The 21866-nt window shown below is 39.0% G+C and overlaps 1 protein-coding gene across 20 annotated transcripts in view; it reads right to left on the bottom strand.

Moving 5' to 3' along the window:
• LOC119723424 (dedicator of cytokinesis protein 9-like) overlaps positions 1-21866 on the bottom strand; it is a 78575-nt gene that overhangs the window by 23802 nt on the left and 32907 nt on the right. For 9 of the 20 annotated variants that reach the window (XM_038194063.1, XM_038194044.1, XM_038194052.1 and 6 more), the window contains 23 exons: positions 21499-21729; positions 20949-21071; positions 20152-20234; positions 18222-18424; positions 17853-18040; positions 17119-17277; positions 16349-16469; positions 13505-13541; positions 12794-12872; positions 12256-12333; positions 11664-11744; positions 10829-10944; positions 10144-10213; positions 9552-9674; positions 8952-9173; positions 8528-8611; positions 7554-7668; positions 6400-6426; positions 5600-5626; positions 4583-4615; positions 3429-3607; positions 2991-3255; positions 1521-1568 (listed from right to left, as the gene is read on the bottom strand). In XM_038194063.1, coding sequence (XP_038049991.1) covers positions 1521-1568; positions 2991-3255; positions 3429-3607; positions 4583-4615; positions 5600-5626; positions 6400-6426; positions 7554-7668; positions 8528-8611; positions 8952-9173; positions 9552-9674; positions 10144-10213; positions 10829-10944; positions 11664-11744; positions 12256-12333; positions 12794-12872; positions 13505-13541; positions 16349-16469; positions 17119-17277; positions 17853-18040; positions 18222-18424; positions 20152-20234; positions 20949-21071; positions 21499-21729 — 2692 coding nt within the window. The remainder of the gene's footprint in view (positions 1-1520; positions 1569-2990; positions 3256-3428; positions 3608-4582; positions 4616-5599; positions 5627-6399; positions 6427-7553; positions 7669-8527; positions 8612-8951; positions 9174-9551; positions 9675-10143; positions 10214-10828; positions 10945-11663; positions 11745-12255; positions 12334-12793; positions 12873-13504; positions 13542-16348; positions 16470-17118; positions 17278-17852; positions 18041-18221; positions 18425-20151; positions 20235-20948; positions 21072-21498; positions 21730-21866) is intronic. The other 11 variants (XM_038194046.1, XM_038194050.1, XM_038194054.1 and 8 more) reach the window with 4 other exon arrangements.

Here is a 21866-nt window from a genome sequence, read left to right as displayed (position 1 = left end):
TCTGTATTGGTCTTGAAATAGTGAACTTGTTAGCCAGCTAAGAGTTTTGCACAAAAATGCAAGTTAGAAAATAAAAAAGCTTGACTCAGCCCTTTCAGCCCATCCCTGCTGCATTAATGGAATATTCCAAAAAAAATTAACTACTCAAAAGTATCACATTTGAAAGAAAGCCAAACTTTCCAAATGGACAAAATTCAGAGTTTGGAATATTCCAAGGTATCAAGGAAGCAGATTCTTTTTTTAGTAAAGTGCAGCTGAAGGAAATTGAAAGTGCGTCTTGCAATTAAGGATAAGGAGCAAGATTAGTGAGTTAGTTTTAGGCAGGTTGTCAAAGGTAAAGCGGACATTTGAGTGTGCCTTGAACAACAATACAATGACCAAAACTATATATAATTTCAGTTGCTCTAAATCATCCGCAACCAAGCATCTGAAGTCTTCAAACAGAAAAATGAAGAATCTTCAATTTTCCCTTTTTTCATATGGTTTGAATTTGTCACGTTTCACTGATAACAATACAAATTGTGACCAATATATTAGAATTATTTTGCAAAAATTTATGGGAAACACTTTTTGATAAACATCGTTTTCATACAAACAGTAAAATAACAGAACACCAAAATAAATTCTATATCAACAGAAGCAACAAAAGATAACAATACATGTTCATACAAGACATCAAAATAAAGAGACATTTCGCAACATTTACAAGTGTGGTTATGCGGCAAATTAATTGCGAATTTTGCAGACCTACAAACTGTATGTTAGCATTCACAATGCATTGCATAACTCAAAAGGCGAAGCCAGCAAAGGAAACATAAAATCTGGGTGAGAGGGAAAACTTCCAAAGAAAAAGTGGAAAATAAATGGCCAAAAAAAAACAACAAAAAATGGCGGAAGTCAGCTTGATTCATGCACATGTTGTCATTTCTCTTGTTGAATGTAAACTGACATGACTGATAGTGAAACTTGATTTGAAAAAGTTGTTTTCTACTTAACAATGCAGAAAAAAATTTACATGGCAAGAATATGCCAAAAGTAATTTTCACTAAAGTGATTTCTTTCGTCAGATTTAGAGAAGATTCTGAACTGTTATAAAAAAAATATGTGAAACGTTGGACCAAAAATGGAAGATAAAAAAAATGAAAAAATGACTCAGATGAGAATATGATGACGATGCTTGAAGATGCTGAACACGTTTCCCTGGCAACTGATCATAACAGAACACAACAGAGCACTGGAGGGATCGTTTCGATTCATGTTTCAAATAAACACGATAAACTACATCTTGTAATAAAAACACTATTAGTATGCAAAAAGTGAATTTTTATTTTATAAAAAATTCACAAATTTTTCATGATCCCGAGAATAGTGCTCCGTTGTGTTACGAGTCGCCCAAAATTGAGTTGGTACACAAAACACACATGGGAAAGAAGAGAAAACAAGACAACCAAAAATGTCCCGCAACCAAGGCATATACACACAACCATTCGGCGAACCAACAGACATGTTGAGAAAAATACCCAGTCCAATGGTCTTGACATTGGAGGTGCCGACACTGAAGGAATGAGCTGGCGAGAAAAATACCCACAGTAACCGCAAAAACCCCAGCAAGGAAAGACATAAAAAATAAGGGAGGAAAACGTCGGAAGATAATGTTATTATAAAGGAATGCAGAGCATCTTTGGGAAGACTGCTGGCTGAAAAATGAAAGCATCCTTTGAGAATGGTTAATATACTACTTCAGACGAATATCTGTTGACTGAGTGATTATTTTGAATAGTCGAGTGGCGGCCATTTTGATAGAGCCATTTTGAAGATATTTCTTAGCAAATGTAAATCGATTGAGAACCGGTCATAAGCCATATACCTCATATTAAATTTGGGCTCATAACATGCTCCTAATTAGTATCAATTTGTGCAATATCACCAGATGAATGTCTTTTCAAATTCAGATGGCAAACTCTTTTTGGAAAGAAAGTAGTATCCTGACGCCACTTCTTTGGTTGCGTACAAAGTCTATGGAGAGTCAAGAGCACTTTTGAAGCTTTTTTTAACAAAATTGGAAATGTTTCTCAGTCCCAGATTCATGACTTTTTCAACATTTTTGCAACAACTGACCTTCATTTGAAATGATATGATGAAAAAAGTGGCATCAGGATGCAACGTTATTTCCTTCTTTTTTTTCAAGTTTTAGCTGAGCTGCACACTGGCAAGGCCCTACAAGTCAGATGTGTGAATTTCATACTCAGTCACAGATATTTGTCTTAGAACTTTATTTAGGTTATTTTTTGTCTAATTTCTGAAGGCCGCTACACCATTAAGCTGCTTCATTCACCTGCTTTCTAAGAGAGGAATCATTTTAGTGCAGGTAACGCATTTTGCAGGATATTTAAAGTTAGTAAATTTCAAAATAATGAACAATAATGCTATAAAACAATTATTGAATTAACATTAAATAAATTTGTTTATGAAACCACCATGTACTCAGTATCAGTTAACATTTCTCAATGCAGTAAAATTTCAATACTTAAGGGTTAAACCTTTCAATCAAATTTTCCATTCAATCATTCGTTAAGTTGCAAAACCTCAATCCAACCAAAAAACACCAACTTTCAGTTATTAAATGATTCTTTTTATTTTTGGAAAATGCTCAAATTCCAAATGCATCCATGCAAAAACTTCATTAATGTCATGGTTATTACACTCATAATAACGATTATTATTTTAAATTTTCCAGTTTAATTTTTGTCACATAACTTGCACCACAAAAATGCTTGTTTTGTGCTTTGCATAAAAATACATGAAAAACGACCTTTGTTTGTGGTCAAGGCTAAATTACTCGGCTACGACTAACAAGAACACACACATCTATGGGACATGGCTGCAGCCGCTTCCATAGAATATGTGTAATTATTAGCCACAGCCAAGTCATTCAGACACGGCCTGTTACACCCCAACAAACTGAGTGAATAAAAAAAAAGATTTCTCACCTCTGCCCGCAATCATATCAAGCACGGCCGAGTCCCTCTGAAGTGATTTGGTCTTGGATGAACCCGTCACACTGTTGCTTCTGTCAGTCCCCGGCGAGTCCGTGAGGAGAGAACTGGTCGACAGGGCCGATATGTCGAACATGGAGTCGCCGTTCATGGAGGCGGAGCCAGGAGTGGGTGGGGCCTCCCTGGTTAGGCGGGGGGCGTTCTCCAGGATGATGGCGATTAGTGGGAGGTAGAGGGCCGCGATACGGGCCTGGTATTGCTGCCATAACAACCACAAACATTGTGAAAAAAATAAGATGTTGTATGCTGAGACAATCAAATATAAAAAAAAGATCGGTAAACTTGTCCTCAAACAAAGAACCTTCATCTGCTTTCAATCTCGACATCTGTTTTCAATCTCGACACCTGTTATCAATCTCAGTTTGCGCTTACCTTTGAAAGAAAGCGATCATCAAAGCTGTGTTTGGCTAGCAAGTTCCTCAAGACACGGATTCCGTTCTGCCGTACTTCGGTGACGTCGTGCAGCCCTGAGCCGACCTCTCTCAGTAGGAGACCGGTCAGGAAATGGTTCTGGCAGTACTCCTCTGTCAACTGGTAATCGTAGTGGAGGTCTGAACCACCATTGGGCAAAAGAAAAGAGTTAGGTATGAACAAATGTACGTTTGTCAATGTTGGAGTTGAGGTACATGGACTTGTGATGGTTCACAAGTCCATCACAAGTCATGCAGTCCCAAGTAAACTCACAAGCTATTCAAATGAACCATGACAAAGGCATTCCTTGAACTCGAGATAACTCCGTAAAGCCAAGTATAACTGTGCAAAACCTTGAGGTAAACCTGGAGTTACCACCCATTTAATTTGGCACTCTTCCATTTTTATTTGTCCCCTTTTATCTGTGACTGGACTTTTCATTTTGACTTGAGATTTACTTCTGACCGGACCATTGATGGACTTTTGATCCATCACAACGACCACAACTACATCGCTTATTCTCATCAATTTCAAGGCGTGAGACACTTTCCACACAAACCTTTTCCTTCTTTCTGCATCGTCAAACTAGCTTTAAAACTTTTCAGGACCACACTACAAAGACAGTTGCCACACCACCGCAAACGTTACATTTGAAAGTGACTGTGGACAGTCAACTGCCACTGCTTTGTAGAAACACACGAGCAAAAAAAAACAAACAAAAATAATAATTTCTGCAAAACCCACGACATTGTGAATGATTTGCAATGGATGACGCCTTCATGATTTATGTTGCTGAACATTATGATTGATTATGAAGGGTGAATGTTTATGTCGACTGTCTTACTTTACCAAAACTGACCATCAACTTTAAGTGGCTCTAGCTTTTACAATTAAAGCCAATGCAGACTCGTTTAGCTACAGAAGTGAAAAAAAATCATGCACTTGTGCTATAGGTGCACCGTGTTACTAAGTGCAAATAATACAGAGATCATCTTAAAATTCTTGCAACAATAGGTGCCACTGATAAAAAAAATCACAAGAACTTCAAATTAATTTTAAGATGTTCTCCATCCACAACTTACAGCAATGTGCAAAATAACATGGCGACAACCAACCTTTATACTGTTCTTTGGCAGGGCGGATTTGCACTGTAACCATGGAAACGGGGATGCATCGGAGAACGGGGGGAAAAATAGAAACAATACAAGAGTAGAAGGTAGGTAGTGCTTCGTTGCTGCATCATGCAAGATTAAAAATTAATGCTGTGTTTAAGGAGCCAATTTTAGGATTTTTTTTCTTGCAGGAAGTGTAAGTCAAGGTGGACTTTTTCCAGAAAATTCAGAACATTCCAGAAAGTTAGGGGTTACTGAATCCAGCAAACTGATATTTTAAAAAGGATAAATTTAGTTAAAATCACTTCTGTGTAGTCTGGCGGAATGCTTCAATGTGATTAGGGCAGGAAAAGCATGCCGGACAGAAGAAACGGCGGTATTTTATGAGCCCTGCAGGTTTGACGGGGTGAATCGTCCAGCATTCCGCCTGCTTGAGGTTATTATAGACTGATGTCTCTGTATAGGTTTTTGTGGTTTATTGCTGTGAGTTTGCAATCCTTCCTTCTTTGCACACATTTTTTTTTGGGGGGGGGGGGGGTTGCAGAGGGTTGCATTTTAGGATTTGTGGGAGGGGGCACAGCTGCAAAGCACCTGTTTCTCTATGTACAATACCAATAATATTTTTGAAAAACCTCCACAATGAGAGTCTAATTTTGTACATAAAAATAATGCATTTAATTGCATGCTTCAGATCAATCCAGTCCTATCATTACAAAACTAGACCCAAAAAATGCTGCTTAAAATGGTGGAAAATTTCAATTTTTGTTTTATTAAAAAGAACATGCATCAAAAGAGATAGCTTAACAGATGTTGCTCCCCAAAATAATAATTTTAAAAAGAAGTTGCATCAAAAGAGATAGCTTAACAGATGTTGCTCCCCAAAATAATAATTTTAAAAAATCGGATCTACCAACTTCTATGCTACATCTCAATTCTAAAACCAAAAACAAATATCAAATTTTATTTTTTTATTATTCTGCCACTACTTGACTACTGAAGGCCAGTGTGTTGCATCCTCACCATATTTCCGCATATTTCCCATGTAGGCTGTGATTTGAAGCGTGGTTGTGTATGGATTGAGGGGGGAAAAAACAAAACGGGGGAAAGCGTTAGCGAGCGGGATCACAACAACAGCAAATTTTGCAAACACTGTTAAGCTTCTGGTCAGACATAGAGATTAAAGATATTTAAGTACAACTGTCAATAATACCCCGATAAAACAAAATTTCTTTCAGATTTGCGGTCCGTGGATTCCGATTTTGACAGTGAAAGCCACTTTGTAAAGTATTTGAAGCTCAAGTATTTTGTTAATTTGCTGTCTAAGGAACGTCAATTCTCAGCTAACATTTGCAATCATACTGCACTTCTTGGAGGAAATAAAAGGCAATTCCTTTAAAGCAGCGAAAGGTGAAAAATGAAAAATTCTGGGCAAATGTGCTGCTTGCGTACTTATTTACTCTTACACTATTCAGCAAAAACAATTTACCACACACAAAAATTTGCTATTTTTCAGAGATTTTCTGAAGCTACCAATAAAAGAATAGCTTTACGCAATTGAACACCAACCATCACACTTTGAAATATTGAAGTATAAGCGACTACAGACTGACCATTGTGTCAAAGGTCACACTACCAGGAGTACTACTAGTGTCTATGGCTATGTCTAAATTAATGGCTACGGCTGGCAGTTACACACAAGCCTATGGAAGCAGCTGAAGCCACTTCACATAGGACCGTGTGTTACAGACAGCCATAGCCATGTCAATTCAGTCAAAGCCGGACTACAAACGGCTAAGGCTTGAGGGACTGAGTGTACATACCACTTGCCACGGCTGAGCCGCTGGTGCCTATTAGTGTCAGAATGAGTGCAAGATATGAGAACATCAAGAACCAGACATGAAGCAAGTGGAGTTAATGGCAAGAAGGTGAAAAAAATTAAAAATATTAGAAGACGATATGTTAAAGATACATAATGAAATCCCTTGAACTGAATGTAATGTATGATTGAATATAAGGACTGTTATGATTGTTGAGAATGATTGCTGATTATGTTACTTGGATGTGAATTTGACTGGCCTGTGGTGGTTCATGTTTAGAATGACCACTGGATAAAATGGAAATTCAAACGATGGCCATTTTTTTTTACATATACTGATTTTCTGATACCAGTTTCGCTTTCAAAAATCGTTAAATAAATGTGAAATAAAGAGATTTTAGTCCAATTGAGGGGATGGAAATATTTTTCTTAGCATTTTGAAATTAGGGACGTTATTTACAATGAATAAACTGTTTTCTTCCTGAAACTGGTTCCTCATTTCTTATTCCATTACTAGGGATGAGAAATGGGGGCAGGAATTGGCAAACGGAATAGGAAAAATGTATGGAGATAATTGGGAATACAGAAAGGAATAAGGAAAACTTATAAGGAAGGTATACATGAATAAGGAAGAGTGATCTGGCAACTAGAGATCGGAAACTAGTAAAATGGGAAAATAAAATATTGTGAAGGAAATATGGTCACGGAAATATGGTGAAGGAAATATGGTGATGGAAGTATGGTGAAGGAAATGGATAGGAACTTATGAAGGATTGAAAATAAAGGCACTGGAATATGGAATAAGGAAACCAACTACGCATCATCGTGAAGACAGTTTTTAAGGAACTCATCACAGTCTTTTAGTTTCAATTTTTTTTATCAGAATGAAGACTCAAATACTTCATACTTGCATGAAATTTACTAACACATAAAGCAATTTGCAAAATAAAACAAACTTAAAATCTGCAATTGAGAAAAATATTCTTCTAGGACAGAAAAGTGAGGCCCTCCTAAGTTTTTCAAAACAAAATTTCCTGACAAATTTGCTGATTTAAGCATTTCCCGAATGGGCTATCTCATGAAATATGTTTTTAAAATAAATTGAACAAGTTTTCTTTGGGAAGGACTGTAGAGTTTTTTTAGTCTGAAGCTACTCACTCTTGAAGTTCTTTCCGGATTGCTGGCCCTTCTTCTGCAAGGGGAGGTTCAGCGCAAGGTAATGCTCATAGCTGCACAAAACCCGGATCATCTCAAACTTCATCTCAAACACCGGCTGGTCAAAGGTCACACCAAAAGGTTAAAGGTCAAAGATTAAGGGCCAAACACCATACAAATCCTAACGGAGCAGTTCTGTGTGTAAAGACTAATTGAGCACCCTTGTATCACTTTTTTTTACAATGGCAAACTCATTGTTCGGATAATCTGTCTTGGGACATTTGCTTTGTGGGCAAGTCCAAGAATTCATGCACGCTATGTCCCATACGTAACTAAAGTTTAACCCCCTAATATATTCATGGATTTCAGTGTTTTTTATTTTACTGTTGGGCATCTGCAAGGAGAATTCCCACAAGATTTTTTATGTGATTGGGCTTTTCGATGATAATGTAATTACAGAAAACATGGCGTTACACATGGGACCTTTTCTTGGACATACCCTCATACGACAGATGGCACAATGTTTTTTTTGTGACTGAGTGGAGCTTACAAGAATGCACAGTGGTAGCATGCTATGATTGGTCTACGGTGGCCCACAAGTGGACACATGAGACATTTTCTGCCCAAGTCTTTCTCTCACCAATGAGGTACTTGCACACAGTTCCATTGGCCTTGATGCAAACTGTCACGAGTCTTATTATAAGGTTATTACTCTCATCCTATCCAATTCCAACATTATGTAATGTCCGTGACAAGGCTTTGAAGAGCTCAGCAACTAAACCCAAATTTCTTTTTAAAATCTTATACATCCATCATCTACCGTAGTAATGGTCAAGGAGATTACAGACCAGGAGTTTTGAATCATTTCTGGGAATCAGTAATCAGACATCATGGTTAATTTGGCTCAGTCACGGACTTACACTTTCTTTCACAACACTGGAATTGTCGGCCTGTTCAATGAGCAAGATCATGCTTACCTTCGGATCATCGGGGCTGAAAAAACCCATGTAGCAATTGACGAGGCGGAAGACAAACCCTCGATCCATGTAAGTGAAGCAACGCTAATTATTAAAACAATAAATAATTACAGTCAATGAATTTGGTGGTTTTTTTCCAGATTAACCCTAGCCTTCCCAATTCCATCAAAATCCTTCCTCCCCATTTTGGGGGGATTTTGGCAGATAAGCCATGTGTACCAAGTCCATCAAAATCCACCTATAGCAGTAGTGGATTTGTGGAGGATTTCGGCGAATTTGGTCCTGAAGCATAATGTCAAGAAAAGTCAAGAACATTTCAGCAAGAAGAGTCAAGAACATTTCAGAAGCAGAGTCAAGAACATTTTAGAAGCAGAGTCAAGAACATTTCCGAGCCTTTTCGCGGCAGATACCCCTCTCGGCTCACCTTGATGAAGTTGGCCAGATGGAAGTTGGCGTCCTTGGCGTCCTGCCGCTGCCTGACGTCCTGCTTCTGCAGGATGTGGGGCATTAGGGTCTGCACCAGGTTACGCAGACCCGTCTGAAAGTTGGTGGAGAAACGCTTGATGCGGCTGAGATCGAGCCTGCTGCCCTTGATCAGGTACTGGGCCATGCTCTTGATTATGATGTTGAAGAAGAACCACATGTGCTGAAGGAAAAATCGATAGAAATGACCGTTGACGTAAGACCTACTGGTACTGCCTCTCTCTAGAACTCACAATTCCAAAGAAATACGAACAGATACCTCCTATTCTTTTCTTTTTTAGTTTGTAGCCCGAACCTCTAACAAAGCACTGAGCATATCAAGCTAAAACATTACTTTGGTAAAGGGCAAAGCCCACAATTAAAATTTACGGTGTCAGTTTGTTAAAAAAAAAACTATCCATACGTAGAACTTAATTTTTTCATCTCTTGCCTATAAAGAGCATTACATAAGCTGTGGCATCTTCTCACTCTTGGTGACCCCTATTTAAATCCCATCAAAGCTCAAGGGGCTGCAATGAAGGCTACATGCTACTTAATGTACCTTCATAAGACTCTTGATGACTTGGTGGTCCGTGCTGGGCCGTAATGACATGGCCAGGTTCTTCACAAGCTCCTCATGAACGGTCTTCTGAAGTTCCGTTTCCTTCCCTGTCTCAAATACGTACTGTAAGAACACATTTTTAATCAAAGGTACATTGAAGTCAAGATCAAAAGGATAAACGGTATTAAAAGGTTTAACTAGCTTACTTTCTGTATCACTTTAAGTACACAAAGCCTCGTCAGTGAAAGGCAGGACCCAATATTGAATGAGCTGACTTGAATAATCAAGTTTTGAACTTTGCTGTAACTTGGTTTTTGTTTGTTTTAATAAAATCAAACATTTAAACTCAAACAATAATAAATTAAACAAAGTGTTGTTCTGCTAGCTACAATAGAATACCAAAGAGTGATGTCATCTGTTCTGGTTCATGCGCTGGTTAGCGCGTTTATGTCAACACACACTTAAGCTATACGCGTGACCCAGAATACACAGGAAAACTTTGTTACTCTATAGTACCATTTATGATGAATAAACACGAAATACAACAGGAAAAAAAGAGAGATTAATATTTGGCAAATGCAATGGTGCTTGCCTTGACGTATGAGTAGAGTACATCCTCCCTCCCAACTTCATGGACTTGAGACACGATGAAAACAATCAGCCTAGAGCAAAAGAAACACACTAGATGTGTAAGATGAGGTTTTGAAAATAACAAGCATTTCAGTAACTCAATCTAGTTCAATTGCAGAGATGAGATTGGGTGAAAATGAAATGAAAAATACACAAATAATCAGCAGAGGGGCTGAGGGTCGGCGAGGGTCTGTGCTATATGTTTGTATTTGCCTAAAGGTACCCCTAAAAATACTCACTTCTTTGTTCTATATGTGATGCGATCAAGCTAAATGAGTCGTTTGTCGACCCTGGTCAATTTTTTTTTTTTACAGATTTGAAAAGAGCACAATCTCAGCATTACTGCTGTGAAAACCGCATGCTGGTACCAGTATGGTATAAGTAAAAGCACATTTACGGTAGTAAATTCTAGTTTAGAAAAGGTTGTTTTTTTTATCCTAAAATCAGGAAAATCCTTAATAAATAATCCGGAAATCAAAAATAATCCTTACAAATCTCACTCCTGCCATTGATCAATCCATTAATATCACAACAAATTCATTCCACTTTCCGGTCTTCTTTACAAAATGATCCTGTATACATTGTTCTTAAATTGAGCACATTTTGTCGAGGATGAACTAGGCTTTCTTGAAATCCACTAAGCTAACCTGACAATGTTGAGTTGCACCCCGTCCATCATAGCCATTGGCAGAATGCGGAAAAGTTGGTTCAGTATCACAGGCAGGAACTTGATCAAGGCGTCCGTGTCCACTGCATGCATGGCCTAGAATATATCAATTCAAAATATCAATACATGTATAATGATAATAATAATGCGGTGCGTATATAGAGCTTTATACCAAAGGTCTCAAAGCGCTTCACAATTATTACCCCTGTTCATCAGGCCATGAGCCTTTTTATCTGCCGCAACTTGAGATCAGCCCAATCTGGTCTCTACCTACGCAGGTACCCATTTATACTCCTGGGTGGAGAGAGGCAATTGTAGTAAAGTGTCTTGCCCAAGAACACAAGCACCGAGTTCCCCATCGGGGTTCAGGTCATGAGTTGAACACCGTGACCGTTGGACCACGGCGCATTGATCTTTATCTCTATCTGTGGTGGAGTCTGGCCTAGTTGTTGGGGCTTGTGACTCATGATCAGAGGGTCAGGGGTTCGAATCCAGCTGCTGGCTATGTGTTGTGTCCTTGGGCAAGCCACTTCGCCCCCACTTGCCGCTCTCCACCCAGAGTATAAATGGGTACCGGCATTAGCTGGGGAGTGACCTGCGATGGACTGGCTATCCCATCCAGGGGGATAGAAATATTCTCCGTTGTTTAGCAGGCCCGATGGGCCATATTGGCTTGTGACAGACTTTGCCTTACTTTACATGTCAGTACAGCCATGAAAATACGGCCCTGCATACATCAATGCATGCTGTGCTCGTATATAGTTCAAAGTCAGATAATACTATTTATTTTTTTTAATCTAATCTATTTTTTTTACCTTGATGTACTGAACCACTGAATCAGTGTTCTTGCTGTCCCAGTTCTCACATGAAGCAAAGAAGTTGTGAAGATGATGGGCCTGGATGAAACAAGCACAAAAACCAATACCAATGATTAACCCTCAATCCCGAGCTATTTTTATAGGTAGGGTAAGCCCACACCATCAACATTGATTCACATTATTACTGTAAATAGATCAAAGAATAATTCAAACAAAAGAGAATGTGTTGAATGAACAATTCATTGATATTCTGCAAGAAATTAAAATTCAAACTTCATAAAGAAAAATATTTCGACTCGGATCTCGACTTTAATCAAACCAATGATTTGGGGTAAATATGCAATAACTTAGTTGAGTCGATGCTGATGAAGTAAAGTGTTTGAATGTGTTAACAACATCTTACATTTTGTAATTAAGTGGAATCAGTAGATTTAAATGATTAAAATGACCCTCAATCAATTTATTTGGCCAAAAATAAGATTTTTTTCAAAAAAAGTGATTTAAATCAGTGATTTCTTTTTAAAATCATTCGATTTAAATCACAATATAAATCAGCCAACCCTGATCTGAATAACTAAGTAATGCATACCGTTGTGTAGATGGTGGATGCCAATCTGATGTGGACTTTCAGCAGCTGTTTCCCTCCATCAACAAGTTTCAAATCCAGCTACAAGAATATAAATTAGATTTCCATAGTTTTTCTTTTTTTAACTAACAAAGAACTATTACAATGCCCAATGCACAGAGGCACCGACAGCTTTGAGACCAATCGTCCAGCTCAGGCAGAAGACAGCTTCATGGTCCAACCCTCCCTTTGACCTCAACTTGTGACATTTACCTGAGAGTGTGTGGCTCATGGATTGGACTTTTGAGTCATCGGCGGAGTCACCTTAGGCATCTTCTACCTAAAACTTGATAACTTTGTTTTTCCTGTGGAGAACATCTTCCTTAACCTCGAGGGATCACCTATACAATGCCCTACCAATCCCCTGCCGTAGTTGTTCTCAATCCACCCGACACTTGGTCAAGCAGAGCTTGATAAACAGAGTACGGTTTTGCTTTCCCAAACAAAAGAATAAACACTTTATATTCCAAGCAATAAGGTCGTAGGAATAAATGATACTAACCTTTCCCATGCCCTTGCTGCCCAGGTAGCCTGGTGGTAGGTTGGAGGACACGCATACCGACAGATCACCACAGTTGGGTCTGTTGGGTGGAAGACACAAACCAAAACATTGAGCAACAATGTGTAATGTGGAGGTTGGTGACATTGCTGTCAGATTCCCTGAAGACATGTTAACTGAAGGCAGCCAATACATTGTACATGTAGGTACCAGTCTATTTTGATCCGCCTGTTTTTATACAGTGTACCTTATACATCATTTTGTAATAGCAAGTCCTGCAGACTCATTCAATCTTGGGGAGTCAGGTTGGGGAATAGGTACTTCCTCGTCTTCCATCTTTGTGACCCGGGTTCAAATCCCGCCTGGGCCAACATGTGGATTGGGTTTTCAGTCCCTGCCTGTTTCCGTAGGTTTTCTCCAGAATATTCTGGGCTTTTCCTCACACCTCTTAAACTGTAATTTCTTCTCATTGTCTTCTCTCTACAGATTTCTTCGGGTTTGTAGGCTACATTGCCTAGGGCACCTTTGCGGAATCCTTGGTTTCATTGCCAGAAATGATTAATTACAATAAATATTATTAATAATAATGAAGAAGCTAATTCTTTCAATTTGGAGAATGTCTAAACATTCTCACAACACCTGCTCCAATTTTTTTATCAGTTTTCATTAGTTAATTTTTTTTATCAAAGAAATAAAATTGAACATCAGCCTTACTTTCCAGCATCCAGCAGAGGAATCCAGGCATAACCAACTGCAGACAAAAAATCAGACAAAAAATAAAATGCATACTGAAGATTATAGAAGCGAAATCAGGCAAGTTATACATTTGTTTTTATTTTTTCCGGTCGACTGAAACATCTTAAAATTTTCTCTAGTCGAATTCATGTAGGTTGCTAAACAAACTAGAATGAATGATAATCTAACACTACATGTAATCTGTGCAAAGTGTTGTTTTTTTCTGATGCAAAAATTCCAAGGTTATGATTTCTAAGTACGGCAGTCTATTAGAGTGACATATTCCACTTGCTACAGTCAATATGCAATATCAAATGATGATGAAATTCTACTACACAAAAGCAAATACAATTTGTCGTTCCGTATGAAATGTTCAAAACAACTGTTCATGGCAAAATCATTCAGGCAAATATGTTACAAATAAACATAATAACACTTTTGAATAAGAAGTACTTTTATTGCATGATCATCAATGTGTATAAAATTGATTGAATTGGTTGAATTTTCTCTTTCTTTTTTTTTTCCCCATTTATTCCCGTCTTTATTAAGTTATATAAATAAATGGAATTCTGTGGTAAAGTTCATGAAATAGGAACCTAACGCAAATGGATTATCTCTATTCTAGCAGTTAGTTATGATTTTTGATGGGAAATAAAATACACTACATGTGTTTTAATAAATTAACATTGTGTTAAATAAACTAGCTCTTTTAACTCCAAATGCTACATTATGGACAATCCTTTTTTTTCTGTAAAATAAGACAGAAAATAACAAAAGACAAGACAACATAAACACTATAAACAGAGCATTCTCACGGGACAATAAGGGATAGGAATCTCATATCAGGCCATATGGTTGAAGTTTGCAAGTGAGAAGAGGCAGAAAGAAGTGGGAAAAAATAATCAGGTCCATGTAGCCTTGCACGTACAGACATGACAGACACGAGCATGACCCTGTAAAACAAGCAAATTTCGTTTGTTGGTTTTGTTTTGTTTTCATTTGGCTTTAGATTCAATGTTTTTCTTAAAAATCCGTTTGTTTGTCTGTTTCTGTTTCATTGTTTTGTTTTGTTGTGTTTTGTGTTTTGAATTTAGTCTTCCTTTTTCAGTATTGTTTATATATATATTTTTGTTGTTGTGTTTAAGGCATTCCGTTTATAAGCTTCGGCTTCTTGTGTAATGCCTCCACTTAGTAGTTTTCATGTAGCAATTGTTTTGTTTTCTAAAGTGCTTATTCATGTGGAAATAAATGTTTCTGAAATGAAATGAAATGAAAATGACCATATTGTTGATATGGATTTTGAACTATATCTTCAAAATACACGTCATGGTAAACTCAATGAATTTATTTCAGCACTTGAATATGTCAGCACAATCCTTCAAAGAAACACAACACTCAGTTTGAAGGGTGGAAACAGAAATTCAAAGCAATCAAGACAACGATACGAAAAAATACAAAAGCAAAACAAAAGCGCAGCATTAGTGCTTCAGAATCTCTGATTCTGTTATTGAAAGCTGTCGTGATTCCAAATGTTTGTTTTCAAGATGTACATGAGAGACCTCTAACAGCAAGAAGTGAAAACTTTGATAGCCGGAATCACAAATCAAATGCATTATTGTTTTAAGAGGTATATCAAGCTCGTGAGTAATTATCAACATGTGAAAAGGCAGAATGAAACAGGCAAGCCGGTTTAATATGCTGGTTAAGGATAAGCACGAGCACAGTTAATGATACTAAAGCATTCGCAATGGTTTTATGAAAACCACTCCAAAAAAGTTGTTTAAAACGGGTGATGGGTGAATGTACCTTGTAATGGGTCCGCTGTGAGATGGCAGAAAAAATTTAGAGACGGGAGAAGAAATAGAGGCAACGAAATGAGGGAAAATTGAGAAGACAAGAAAAAGGACAAGACACATAAAGACAAAAAGGATATAACAGTGAAGAGAAAGAGGAAATTTAAAGAGTTAAAACTGAATGAAATGAATTAAAAACATACAGATATGTTACAGTTTCTGGTTGTCTAGATGACTTTGGTTTGTTAAATTTTACGAAATATATTTTGATTTGGGTGGTTAATGTGATACAAGCAAAATGGCCAACTGATAGTGCTTGTTACGTCAAAAACAACTGTGAAAATGATGAATAAATTTTGCATATTCTGGTTGGTTTAGTGTTTCCTGTTAGAGAGATTTACATTCCTCTACATGGATATCCTAGACTTGTCTTGTTGTTTCAGTTTTTTAAACTTCATTACTTTGCTTGATTGGTGAATGGAATTCCATGCATTTTGTGCTTTAGTGGCAGCGTGCTGACACAAAACAGTAGCTGTTTTAAAAACCTAGAACCGCTAGACACAAGATGTTGTCAGTGCCATTAAATTAATATCCAAATTACAACTTAACTTCACAAGCCCAGAAAGTGGATCTTAAAACTGTTACAAAAACCAATTTGAAGTGTCCGAATATTTTTACAAACTAGGAGATTTCAGATTAAAGTCAAAGTTAACTATAATGTCTGTTGAACTGAAGAAAAAAATTACAAGGTGCTTTAGGAGTCGTCCCATTAAAATCCAGGTTAAGTTGCGGACAAGTTTATCCGCAATACGTGAATTCATTGGGTATTTGTGGCAGGATTCTGCTCAACTTCGCTGGCATCATCTTGTGATGTAGTTATCAGTAGATAAACAATGCTGACAACTTCACTGTCAGAAGATTCCTTGGAAGTTGCAGTGAGCTTTTGCAGAAGAATTTTTCTTCCAACGTATCCTGGATCTTTAATGAGATGACTCCTTATAAAAAACCGGGGAGTTTTGATTGAACTTACCAAATGAATCTACGGTGTCCCTCTTCTTGACGGTACCCTTGCCCACCTCGCAGCTCACGTGGTAGAACCGGAACAGCAAATGATGCTTGTCGTGTAACTGGGTGGGAAGGGCTATCTTGATCTGAAAGTGGGAGGTAAAAAAAAATTTAAAAATTGCCCCTGTATGTTTAAAGGAATCCTTTTAGGACTTTTCTTGGCTGGTTATGGCTTAGCACATCAATTTGCTTGCCAATATTTCATTCTCAGCAGTTATGTGAAATACAGGCCATTATTTGCACAGACATCACAATAAGAATTGGGACGTCTTTGAAGGAAACAGATCACAGAGAATTTTACCGTGTTGTAGTCGAGTTTTTCAGAAGTCCATCACGGGTCGAGTCACAAGTTCCAAGGGAAGAACAATGACAAGGAAATGCCTCTGTCATATTTCATTGGCATAGCTTGTGATTTGACTTGGGACTGGACGACATGTGATGGACTTGTGATGGGACATGTGATGGATATGTGATGGATCATGATGGACATGTGACGGCCATGTGATGGACCTTGTACTGGAGATGAGATGGAGATGGGATGGCCATGTGATGGCCATGTGATGGCCATGTGATGGGCATGTGATGGACATGTGATGGGCATGAGATGAACACATGATGGACACGTGATGGACATGTGATGGACATGTGACAGACTCGATCACAACACCACAATGTTGCAAAGGCAATCTGTTCTGTGGAAGAATTCAACCATTCCGATATTTCCGATGAACAAACCTCTTCATAGAAGTCAGGTACTTGATGATGATGCAGTACTGCAGCGCTCCCCGAGGTGACGAAGACGGGACCTCCAGGATGACCATAGATGGCTTTCAATGGTTGAGCACCCTCGTCATCAGAGTCACGGAACTCCACACACAGAGCAATATTCCTTGCCTATAGAAAGAAAGTACTATTTACTGAACTACTTCAAAAGAGCATTTTACGTTTGCATCTGGGTCATTCTATAAATGTGAGATCCTTATTTTTTTCCTGTCTCTGTCACATCTGACATCTATGATTTTATAATTCTGATGCACTTAGTTCTCCTGAAGACGATCAGAGCATACTGATTGGAAAGTCAAGTTTTACAACCAACCAGTTCTTTTCAGAACCACACATCATCCCAAACGAGATTTCTAAACCTTCACTAGTTCATACCACGACCATGCAAAGCTTCAAATCTTACTTCTGATGCACTTAAAATGCAGTCGTCCTCCAAGAGCGATTATGAATAGCAAACCACCTACCCAACAAATTAAGCATTGTTTGAAGTCATTGGCAAATTTCAAAGTACCAAGGTAACAGGGACAGCAAAATGTAACTCTTTGGACCCTAACATTATTAAATGACCCATCTCCTTGAAGCGAAAAGTCAAATCTCTCAAGTCACAAAAGTTTTATCTTCGAAATACCAATCTGTAAGTACCCATTAATTTTGCAAGGCCATCAACTTTTCCATTTCTTTCTCACCTTAGTGAAAGTCTTCTGACTGTCGTATTTGAGTTGTACTGGATAGACGTAGAGGTTGTTGGTGTAGGTCGTGAAGGGCTGAGAGAGGTCGCCCTTCTCTGGCAGGAACTCCTCCACCTCAAGTGTGGGCGGAGCCAAGGGCGGCTCGGGCCAGGGCATTGTGGGTATCAGGGATGATGTTAGGCAATCTGCACAAAAAATTAAAATGTACAGAAAAAAATTGTGAATCTGTGACAGTGTTCATTTCAAATTGATTGTTACATCACTGCATTTCTTTTTGGAGGGGAGGGGGAGGGGGTTTCAAAATGTATGGCCACTGCCTTGATTTAAGCACAACCCAATTCCACTTTGATTTTTTTCCCCACTCACTGGACAGCATTCTCGTGAGTGGCTCGAGGATCACTCTGACGGACCCTGGGATCTCGGTCAGCTTGGACAGCTTCTCAGGATTCTTCCTGACGTCCTGCAGTTGCTTGAGAAGGTCCTCGTCGCTCAGCTTGTTGCTCTCCTGACGGTAGAGAGGGAAGAAGTCACCAGTCGAGTCCAACTCGCTGTAGTCGTTGAAGACGCGCCTGGGGGGAGATGAAAACATTTGTTTAGGAAAATATTAGTGATGAGAGGGATTTCACAGAAACTCAACTACTGGTCTCATAAACCAAAACCATATTTTAAAGTTACTTTTATATTTATAACAGAAGAAGCAAAAAAATGTGTACCTTGTAAAACGTGTATTCACTGTCCCAGTACGGTGTTTCATGGTAATGTGCGCCATCTTGTTCACAGGGGCAAAAAGAACACGCGTTGCTAGAGAAGGGCACATTTTGGAATGACCGCATGATGACTTGGAAGCGCCAAAGTTTTCCATTGATGATGCGTACACAGCAACGCATGTAAAATTGCCAAGTCGGCAAGATGGCACATATTACCGTGAAACACCTTATTGCAAAGCTGCAATTTTTTTCCCACTTCTTTTAAGGATTCATACTTTAACTGAGGTTTAAGAGAGCCTGCAATGGTATACCATCACAATCAAAACAACTTCTATTTTATCGGCCGTTGACTCTTGCTCCCCTCCCCTACCAAGCCTTCTAGATCCTCAAGGAGACTACGGAGGATTTTTTCATAGGATTTGAGAGGGACAGAGCCAAAATGAAGCCCACCTCCCATAAAACAGGTGGGAGAAAAGGAAAAAAGCACACAGGATGCACAAAATCATTTTGGGAAGAGAAGCAACAGAGATCAAATCTAAGATAGACAGCTCTTGCCACGTTTGCAGAAGGAATTTTGCATCTGTGTAGAGTTTTGAGTGCGTACAACCAGCACTGACTGTACAGCTTCCAGTGTGTACAATCACCACTGACTGTACTCAAGCAAACCGGAACATTGCAGCACGCAAAGGAACTTCAAGGGGAAATTGTTAATTAGACGTCACAGGAGCCCAGGGGTGGACGCATTCAACATTGCTCCCCAGATGAATGACAGATTATGAAAGCGGGGAAGCTACCTAAACCTTGGGGAATGTGCTGTACAGATGGCCAACATTTTTAAAGTGGAAATCTGACTCAATCGGATAATTGATTGGAAAGAACAGGTGCCAGTTTGTGATGATTCAGTCTTGGGGACTCTCTTTTTTTTGATCGGAGAGATAGCAGTCAGGAAGTATCCGTCATGAGAAGGCTGACACTGGCAGGGGTATGTAAAGTTGGGGGAAGTACCTCCGGATTGAACCAAGAATTAATACAAATGTGCATTCAACAGAAGTGAAAGCCTTGCGAGGTACGCAACAAGTGCAAAGTGGTTTCAATCAAGTGGCTAGAGATTCAGCCTGACTGGTGGGGTATTTTCACTGTTGGCACCTGTTGTTCTTTGTTGGGATTGTGGCTTTTGGGCGTGTGTGACAGGGGAAATCTGTGATCACTTTAAGCCTCACTGACGTATGACCACTCCCTGGTACAGTTCTGGTACATAACTGAAACTCCCAACCCTGAAATTACACCTGTCCCCTTTTTCAATCAAGGCCACAGTATACATAGCTTTTCACACTCCATCAGGGAGCAATTGTCAAGGTAAATGATTTAAGCACTTAGGATTTATCAGGCCTTCAAAAATAATAACAGGCTAATCTTGATAGTCTTATTATTTTCAATATGTAAATATGCGAGTATGAAATTCAATCCTGAATCTTTCGAGCGTGACTTATTAAATCTAAATTGTCACTCACTAAAGTTTTAAAATCAGGCAATAATTGGGATTTTCGTTTGGGGGGGGGGGTGTGGGGAAATGATTGGTGCAAACCTACCTTGCAGTCCATGCAAACGGCATTCTGTACTGCCCCATCCTACTGCAGAAGATCTTAGCCTGCTTCATCACTTTCTGGCAAGTCTGTCGAGATAAAAAAAAGTGTCTGTCACTTAATAACCTGAACATGATTGCAAAAGAATTGTTCCTCTTGCACCTTTTACAATTTAAAGAAAAGTTGACTCGTGCACAACCCTCGATAAAAATAACAAATTCACTACCGATTCAAAATGGAAAAATGGGTCCGACACTGACAACTGTGCTTTCAGAGAGAAAATGAGAGAAACAAAATGTAGGCTACCAGGCTTTGAGTCAAACAAACTCCTTTTTTTGGCACAATTCTCCCAACGTAGGAAAGGGCAAGATCTATACTGCATTATGCCTAATCAATGCAATATTTCAAATACAAATGCTGACTGTGATCCACAACCAAACCTAAACAAATTGGCTTAAAAATGCTAAACTAAATATGTTGCATTGGAGACTTGTTCAAATACTACAAATTAAATCCATGCAGCATAAAAAAAACATGACGGAAAAAATGTTGCAACCTGACACCACTTTTTTCGTCATATATCATCTCAATGAAGGTCAGTCATTGCAAAATTGATGATAAGACATGAATCTGGGACTGAGAAACATTTCCAATTTGGTTAGGAAATACTTGACTCTCCATAGACTTTGTACACAGCCACTGAAGTGGCGTGAGGTTGCAACATATTTTCCAGCATGACTTTACAAGAAAAACAATAGATGCTGTTGTCGTAGTAACCAAGTCACCATGGTGACTGTTCATACCTTGAAGACATCGCCGGTCTTGATGTAAGGCTCGGCACACTGCGCAATGCCTCCCTGTAATACCTTCTCTATTCTGATGACAAGGTAGATTTCTGGGTGAGGCTTCTTGACAGAAAAGATGGCCTGTGACACATGACAAGTGAGAAATCAAATTCCTTTATAACAATGTATAAAATAAAGGCAAATTCATACTTTCATGCGAAAGCAAACGCAAAGCGAACTTCACAAAGTGAAATTCACAAAGTCAACAATGGACGTTTGTCGACTCCACTGAAATTCAAGAAAAACAGTGAATCAGCCTGGTCTGAAAAGCAACGATGCAGAAAAGCGTCGGCATGCCTTGCTGACTAGCCAAAAAGTAGTATACAGAGAGTGCAAGGGTTGAACCATGAGTATCTGTACATTCCCTGATGTATCCATAAAACCATACAGTGCTGGCAAAGTTTGGCCCGGTGCAGATGGTAACAGGCAGGGTGGTTTGGGACGGAACCGGGAGTAACAGCCAGGGTGGATTGGGGAGGTACAGGGTCTAACAGGTTAAACAACTGACCTTTTGTGGGTACTTGAGCCAGTTTTCATCCAGCCCATCAACGTTGGGCAAGGTGCTGGGTCTCCGTCGTTCACCGCCAGGTCCAGGAGCCGTAGCCCCGTTGGGCAGATCCCGACACTTGTCCATGAAGGCGCGGATGAATTGGTTGTTGAGATCAATGCGGAAGTCCTCCGAGAGCTTGCGGTTGTCGCGGGCGTCAAAGAGGGCCAGGGAGGTGAAGAATTGCTCAATCTGCGGATGAACAATAATATAATTGTCATTTAATTCAAGCTTCTTACGTCTTGGGATTCAATGCACAATTTTGGTATTCTACACCATCTCAGAGCAAGATTTGCTTATTTGGTCTTCAAGATGAACACAGCAGATGA

The sequence above is a fragment of the Patiria miniata genome, unplaced genomic scaffold, assembly GCF_015706575.1.
Source record: "Patiria miniata isolate m_02_andy unplaced genomic scaffold, ASM1570657v1 HiC_scaffold_17, whole genome shotgun sequence".
Taxonomy (NCBI): Eukaryota; Metazoa; Echinodermata; class Asteroidea; order Valvatida; family Asterinidae; genus Patiria; species Patiria miniata.
Note: the sequence above shows the minus strand (reverse complement) of the source record. Positions and strands in the feature narration are given on the sequence as shown.